General features: G+C 31.9%; 1 protein-coding gene across 3 annotated transcripts in view; it reads right to left on the bottom strand.

Annotated features, from left to right (window-relative positions):
• zgc:77151 (uncharacterized protein LOC337153 homolog) overlaps positions 1-4,812 on the bottom strand; it is a 17,037-nt gene extending 12,225 nt beyond the window's left edge. The window contains exons 1-2 of one of the 3 annotated variants that reach the window (XM_067376421.1): positions 4,562-4,812; positions 637-897 (exon numbers count right to left, since the gene is read on the bottom strand). In XM_067376421.1, coding sequence (XP_067232522.1) covers positions 637-897; positions 4,562-4,582 — 282 coding nt within the window. In that variant the 5' untranslated portion in view covers positions 4,583-4,812. Of the gene's footprint in view, positions 1-636; positions 898-1,447; positions 1,954-3,973; positions 4,345-4,561 lie in introns of those variants that run through there. The other 2 variants (XM_067376423.1, XM_067376422.1) reach the window with 2 other exon arrangements.
• Between the last annotated feature and the right edge of the window lie 3,846 nt (positions 4,813-8,658).

Raw genomic sequence — 8,658 nt, 5'->3', positions numbered from 1 at the left:
ATATTAATACCAGGTATAAACAGGGTCTTAAAATGCTGTAGGGTTAGGGTTTGTGTGTCACTGGATTGTAAACTACTTGGCAAAAAAAATAAATTTTAACAGACTTTTATACTATAAATATTGATGGTAAATCCACTGTTGTTTAATATAGAATTGTTTTATAGTCTATACAGTAATGCAATTACATCAGAAGTAACTAATTAAATTACAGAAAAATTAAAAGTAATCCCTAACTTTACTTTTTCAAGGGAAAATTAATTGCCTAGTAAAGCATTATACCCAACACTGATTATTAGTATATATATATATATATATATATATATATATATATATATATATATATATATATATATAAAAAATGTCTGACATTTTGAACGTGACGAAGTACTTTAGATATAACCTCACAATCTAAATAGTTGAAAAAGGTTTTTAAAAGGTTTGTACATCTATCAGAGCTTTATACATCCCGTAGTGTAAAATTGTTTACAACACAACTGCAAAATATGTAAAATGTTACTATATACAAAGTGAAGTGGACATCCACAAACCAAATGATAATATGTAATAATGTGGTGCTTATGTACTCTTTCCCCTTAGACACAAGTTATTTATGTTGCTCTCCCCGCCATCTCTCACCTCTCCATGCTCCACTGCTCTGCCCTTCGGAGTGTCCTCAGGTAAGAAGTAGAGTCTAGAACTTGCCAACAGGCGGCGCTGCGTCTGATCTTCCCAAAGCAATGTGACCTCCGCTATACACACAGGCTCCTGAGGGCCACAGCGCATGAAGTAGAACTCCCCAAGCTTCCAGACCTGAGTCGGACCCCCAGATTCCTGCTTGCAACCCACTGACTTATAAAAGGCAAAGGAGCCTCGAAGGCAGCTAGGAGCACCTAACCACTGATTAAGACAAGAACACACAAAAGCAAACAGGTTAGGGAATAAAAATGTCTGAATGCACATATGAGAACAACAAAATAAAGTCACTCACATAAGGCTTTTTTTTTTTGCAGATGTGTGAGAAAAGATCTTTAATACCTTCAGCATTAAAGGGATAGTTCACCCAAAAATGAAAATTCTGTCATTTACTCAGCCTCAAATTGTTCCAAACCTGTACGTTGAACACAAAAGATGATATTCTGAAGAAGATATTTTGAAGAATATGGGTAACCAAACAGTTGATTGGCCCCATTGACTTCCATAGTATGTGGGGAAAAATACTATGGAAGTATATGGGGCCCACGTTTGGTATCCATATTCTTCAAAATATCTTCTGTGTTTAGCAGAAGAAAGAAATTCATACAGGTTTGGAACAACTTGAGGGTCAGTAAATGATGGCAGAATGTTCATTTTTGGAAGGACTATCCCTTTAATGAGTCAGAGTACAAAATTATAGGTTACACAAGTTCAAAAGCAGTCTGTGGTTAAAAAACAACTTATCAATTCATACATTTCATTTGGAATTTGCTCCTGTGCAGATCATTTAAGCAAACAGAAATGCTGTCGTTGCACAAACACTTCATAACAGTCAGATCACTCTGGAAGAAAACATATGTATACGAAGCTCAAATACACACATGCAAACACCCTTCACATGATTCAAATTATCTGTCTGAGCAGCAAGCATTGCGGTCTTCTCAAATCAGCTGAGCGGTAAGACTAAAATATTCAATGTCTTGTCTTCTATCAGTATTTTTGCTAAAATCTGAGACAAAAAGTCCCCCAAAACATACTATACAGTGGGGCAAATTACACATGAACTAATCATTCACGTAACCTACTCAGAATTGTTTTTTTAAAGTTTCCATGGTTGAAAACACATTCCAATGTATTAATCTACTTAGGAATGGCCTGATAGCAATGGAAAAACACATAAAGATTTTTCTATTATTTGAGTTGCAGAAAGTAAAACATACAAAATTCCACAGAGATGATGCCAAAATATGGTTTGCTGCTATCAAATATATATATAAAAAAAGTGCTGGAGGTACATTCGGTTACTAAAAATGGATAATAAATGTGGAGGCTAAACTAAATCTTTTATGTTTTTGTTTTTGAGAAATATGTATACATATGAAGATTGATTCATTTATCTTCAACATACTGAAGATAATTTAGTTGATAATATATATTTTTGGTCAAAAGCATGAATGTATAATAGTGTGTTTAAATACATTCTTTAACTTTATTTTTAATAACATTAAAATGTTTTAATACTAGACTAGTATTATTGTTGTTGTTGTAATAGTGTATTTAAAAGGTTATTGTTATTGTATTAGCATACTAAAAGAGTTTAAAAAAATAAATAGGATAAAAACAAATAAAATTTAAATTAAGCTATAAATAATGCAAAAGGCTAATTAGAATTCATTTATCTGAAACAAAATGAATTAACTTGATAATAAATATTTTGATAACAGATGAAATAGACAATGAATGCGGTGAATGTCACTAAAACTAATTATTTCAAGAAATATGTATATACATATGAAGACTGATTAATTTATTTTCGACTTCAAAGAGAATTCAGAATTCATAATACATATGTTTGGTTAAAAGCATGAATGTATAATATTGCGTTTAAAGGTAATCTTTTGAGTTATTTTAATAAGAATAAAATGTTTACTAGTACCATTGCTGTTGTTTTAATATCTCAAGTTATTGTTATTGCATTAGCATACTTAAAGAGTTTTAAAATAAATAAAACAAAATAGTTAAATAAAGCTATAAGTAATGCAAAAAGCTAATGGGAATTCATTTATCTGAAACAAAATTATTTAATTTAATAATAGATATTTTATGAGGCCAGTGTATGTATAGATAATAGCTTATATGTTTTAACTATGATAAAATATATAATTTGTTGTTAATATCTGAACTTAAACTATAAAAGATATTTCAGCACTACAGACTATTTTTTTATGGAAAGAGTAGTTCACAACACAATGACAAACTATAAAGAAATAAACTATTATAGCATTGTAAGATTTTAAAACTATAGGCGACCTTTTTGTTTGTTGTTATTAATATCTACATTAAAATATTTATAAAATATAAATTACAAATAATGCAATATGCACATGGAAATTATTATCCTTATACATACACATCATTGTGTGTCATCCGTTTTCTATAGTAACATTGTATTACCTCTTGAACGTGGTCTTGAGCATGACATATTCTCAGTTCTTTAACTCAACATGTCAATCACAGGACACGTTCACGAGGTAATACAGTCATGGGTCAATCACCCCCGCCCTACCCCCACCGGTAACCCACATATTCACCGAAAAACCGACCAATCAGAAGCCACAACATTCGGCGTCCACATGTCGAGCGCCTACTGGTAAAAAAAGAGAACTAGACTTACAGTTAAACCACAATACACGTCTGTGACAGTCAACTTTTTAATTTATGTACTTCAACGAGTACCGAAGTGAGTGTATCACCACAATTCTAAAAACACATGGAGAACGTGTTAAAGATTTGGAAAGAGAAAAAATAACCAAAATGACCTTGGGAGTTTTTATTGAGCCCAAAATTGTTTACATTTATTAGTATGCATAATGAAAAAGGGCTCATATCAGAGTTGCTTACGATGAAAATTGTTTATATTTTATATACACAATAATTTCGATAACAACAGTGATAAACAACATCCTCAATCCGGGTGCTCTGAAGCTTAATAATGGTATTCGTTCAATATCTGTGAAACAACATATTTCAGCCAACTTCCTACTGCCACATACATAAAAGTCTCATATATCATGACAAAAATATACCTAGCATTTCTAGCCAACACGAATAATCGCTTAATAATATTAAAAGCATTAAAAACAAAACGATATTACGTTATTGTGGCTAAACACAACATTTAAAAAAAATAATACCAAGGCTCATGTAACGATCAAATAACTTGAGCTTGACGAAAAAACTTCGCAGTCTCAAATAAAATCAGCAGCTCCACCAAGTTTACCTCTTCCTAGAAGTTTCATTAACACTTCATTTTAAAATCATGCTCAATATCCGCGAGATTTCATCGAAAAATGTGTCGACAGATTGTGAATAAAAACAATATAGCTTTCCCTTTAAAATCGTGGGCTCGATTCGTATCGCTTTTAATAAGACATTAAAACAAAATCGGTTTGGCAAATGTGAAATGTGGGGGTGGGGGGCAAGAGGGAGAATCTAGGCAGTCAACACGACACACAAAGAAATTAATCATTAACGAAAAAAATCGAAATATCAAACGCACGCGTACTTGATATAACAATAAATCGTCACACAAAAACGATACAGCATCGAGGAAATTTCAATTACATTTCAAAACAAATAAAAGTTTCTCGGCGAAATACGAGACAATATTTTCAAGTCTTCGTTGGCTTGATTGGATAGGAATCAATTCGGCATTTTAGCGAACTTCAAATATTACTACGTGTCGCGGGAACAGCGGCTAAAAAATAGGATTTTAATTTTTAAAAACAAAGCAGCAAATTTCGAGCTCGCGCGCCGACCGCCTTTGAGCTGCAACAAAGTAACAGTTTAAAGTTGTAATTCAGTTTACCTGTATCGTACTCTGCTCCATTGCAACTCAACATTCCCTTATCCCTCTCGATGCCCCCTATCAAGTTACACAGCCGGGTACTAACAGCACCGGCACACACATAAACGTAGCTGAAGAAAAGCTTGTGCCTTTTTGTGAAAATAGGGCAGGATCTAGGTGTGGCTTAACTCCATTTGCCAAAAGAACTTTAATATATGTTTTGCATTGTACACAAAATTGCCTGTGGAAACATGCTCGCGGTTTAATTTAATCCAATGACTAACAGTGATCACGAAATACAACACATTTTCAATATGGAGCCTTGAAATCAGCATTTCAAGACAAAATCTATATGTACAGTACAGAGCATGCGTGCTGTTCTTCAATAAAACAGCTCATTTTGAATGCATAAAATAGATAGTGAACCCTCTAATAAATTTGCATTACTAATCTGACGTGAAATATTTCAAATGTAGTGTTATTATTGTTATTTTTAAATAGTCAAATAGTAGCAATATAATGAAATTTCCCTCTGAAAATATACATTTTCCGATTGTAAACACTAGTCTTGTTGGCTAGTATAGTCGTTTGCTGAAACAGTTAGATGAGACCGTGTTTAAATGTCGAATAGATATTAAAATATTTATATAATAAACAATACAAAATAGTTATATTTTGTTCTCCAGCAGGGGGAGTGTGCACGTGATCATTTCCACGAGACAATGGCTGTGACATTTCATTTTTTCCCCCTGCTCTTGCTGACACCAGAAACCTGATTTGCGTTAAAACACAGTTGAATGGTGTGTAGTAGGCAAAATCCTCATAATAGTAATTTAAAAAAAAAAAAAAAGTTGTTTAACAATTTGGTAGCAAATATAACATTACTGGCCAGCTCTCATTTCTTAAGGAGAGGGCAACAAACAAATACAATTTTACAACACTGATTGTAATGTTATTGAGACTTTGATTATTTCCCACAGTTGCAGGCATGCCTCCTCCTCCCACGATCTACACCCCTGCTTGTGGCAGAACAAATGCTGTCCCCCATCAGCCCTGAGAGGATCTGTGACAGCAGGAGGTCACACCACCATTACAAATAGCCTCTTGCATTTGCACTTGCATTTTTATTCTTTCAGGTTATTGTAGAATGTCTGGGAATCTGAAGCAAGTGGATATATATTTTTTCTATTTTCCCTGTTAAAAATATTTTAAAATATAGACCTGGGGCCACCATTTTCTGTATTCTGAATGGTCATCTTTTTTGGTGAATGAATGAATAAAAGGCATAAATATAACTGCATAAATATATTTAATATATATATTTATATATTTAATATTTAATATATATATATATATATATATATATATATATATATATATATATATATATATATATATATACATAATATATTATTTTATTATGATGAATTGACACACACACACACACACAGTCACACACACACACATATATATATATATATATATATATATATATATATGTGTGTGTGTGTGTGTGTGTGTGTGTGTGTATATATATATATATATATATATATATATATATATATATATATATATATGTGTGTGTGTGTGTGTGTGTGTGTGTATATATATATATATATATATATATATATACACACACACACATATATGTGTGTGTGTGGCAATAAAGGTAATGTATGTAAATGTATATAATGAATAATTGTATATTGGATTCAAATAATAGTTTTCAAGAAATTATATGCTTTACAAAAAGTATAATAAATATTTAAACATTTTGTAATTATGAATTGTGCCATACAGCAAGGTCAATTGTTTCTTGTTTCACATATGGCTCTGTATATCAGCACTGATGGTCAAACTCCAATTAAGTCATGAAAATAACCGCTTACTTGGTTTATTTGGTTATTTTAGTGGAGTTTGCAACTTCATCTTAAAAGTGAAATGCCTCTTCAGCACACAGGAAGCTGGGGCATTCTTCCTCACACTGGCTTTAAAAGACCTCATGGAGGCGCTGTTGCCTCCAACATTTTTTTGTCAGTGATAAGCTCTGCAGATGTCGGCTTTCTCGTTAGACGATTTATCCTTCAGTTTCTCTGAGATATGACAGTTGAGATGTGCTTAGGCATCCAACATTCTCTAAATACACCAATAAAAAGGGTTTGTAAAGTAGTAACATATGATATAAACAATGGCGTAATATTCAGAGACCCCTTATTCTGTGGTGGAAATAAACACGCTTGATAAGGATGTAACAAATTAGTTCACGGTTTGGCTTCATAATTTCCTGCTTCTCTTTTTCTGATAATGCTTGTTGTCTCACTTCTTGGCTCCCTGCTGCCACAGCTCATCATGGTTCCTACTGAGCCACTGTGAATGCTAACAGCTACTTTTCCACAGCCAACAAATTGAATGATTAACAAAAGTCTTATCTGTGTGACCAGTAAGCATATTGTGCCATTTTGCTGTTAAAAGGCTAATTTAAAAGGCTATAATAAGCATTTCTACAAGTGAAATACACCCTTGTTAAAAAGAAGTGTGCTTAATTGTATTGAATGTGTAGTTTGAATCTTATTTAAAAATACTGTAATTGCGCACAATATCAATAAAAGGCCACTAAAGTGAACTTAAAAAGAGTACACTTTCATGGCTTTTTCTTAACACACTGCATTTTTTACTTTAAAGTACATTTTAAATCAATGTTTTCATAATCTGTTGTCTTTAATAAGTAGCCTACACTCATTTTGATGTGACTAACATACTGAAGTAACATGTAAACTACTTGCTTAACTGTAATATTGTGTAACTGTGTAAGTTCATATACTTTGAATGTGCCAAAATTGCCTCAAAAGCACTCTTAAGTTCAACTATTGCATTTAATATAAATTTAAACTATAATACATTTTCATTTAAAAGTAAATAACAGTCATTACATGTCTCCAAAACATTATATACAGTTCACACTTATGTATATTTATTGGAAGTATATTATTTTTCTAAATCATTTTTTAAAAGTATGCTAAAGTTCTTCTTTTTCACAATGGTAATGAGACAGAGAAGCTAAAAACAAGTATGTTTTAGCATGTATGCTAATAGCTTGTTTTGGCGTGTAGTGATCATAACTTTTCATAATAAAGTTTTTTTTTTTTTGATTGTCTTCTATGATAAGCTCAAGTTATTAAAGTATTTTGTAAACTTTGTTTACAAAAATTTGTTACAGTATTTATTAATCTTTGTTTATGTTAGTTGTTCATGGCTTGTTCATGTTAGCTCACAGTGCAACTCTTGATTTTAATAATGTATTAGTAAATGTTGAAATTAACATTAACTATATTAATAAATGCTGCAGAAGTATTGTTCATTCTAGTTCATGTTAACTAAAGTAGTAAACTAATGAAACCTTACCTTTTGTGTGTGTGTGTGTTTGTAAAGGTTTTGTTTATGTAGTAGGCTTGTATTTGTGCATGAAATTACTGTAATGCAAGACAAATTTAAGACTGTCTGATTTTTTTTTATATTAATATAATAATAATAATAATAACAATAAATAAAAAATAAATCTTACATAAATAAAAATTCTCACATTTATTGTGGTTCTGTTTGGGCAGGTTTCCCCTAAACACATAAATCAGGTAATTTAGCTCTTCCTAGATCCCGGACCAGGAAATTGTCTTTTTTTTTTTTTTTTGGTGATACAGCCAAGTATTATCTTAAAATCCCTGAACTCAAACTTTACTATAGGAGCCTCAAGATATACAGAACAGTAGATGCACACAATTCTAATCGGCGTAGACAGACATTAACTGGACATCAGAAATGACTTTACTTCAGATTAAGATTTTTGATTGAAACCACGTTTGAACAAATGTCTTCACTGTTTGTGCAGCCATTTAATATTTAGAATTTATTTGTGTGTGATGTTTCATTTTGCTTATGTATTCTGGCATGTGTCTTCACACAGATGGGTTGCATTTCAGAACATGCTTACATGCATATCTGTTTGCCCACAGCAGAGTTGAAGTCTTTCTCTACACATTCCAGACTGTAAGTTTCTCAAAGGGAGGGAGGAAAGGCTGTCATATTTTATTTATGAGAAGTTTGCAACAAATCAAATGATCCCA

The sequence above is a fragment of the Chanodichthys erythropterus genome, chromosome 22, assembly GCF_024489055.1.
Source record: "Chanodichthys erythropterus isolate Z2021 chromosome 22, ASM2448905v1, whole genome shotgun sequence".
Classification (NCBI taxonomy): Eukaryota; Metazoa; Chordata; class Actinopteri; order Cypriniformes; family Xenocyprididae; genus Chanodichthys; species Chanodichthys erythropterus.
The sequence above is the reverse complement of the archived record's forward strand: the minus strand, read 5'-3'. Positions and strand labels throughout refer to the sequence as shown.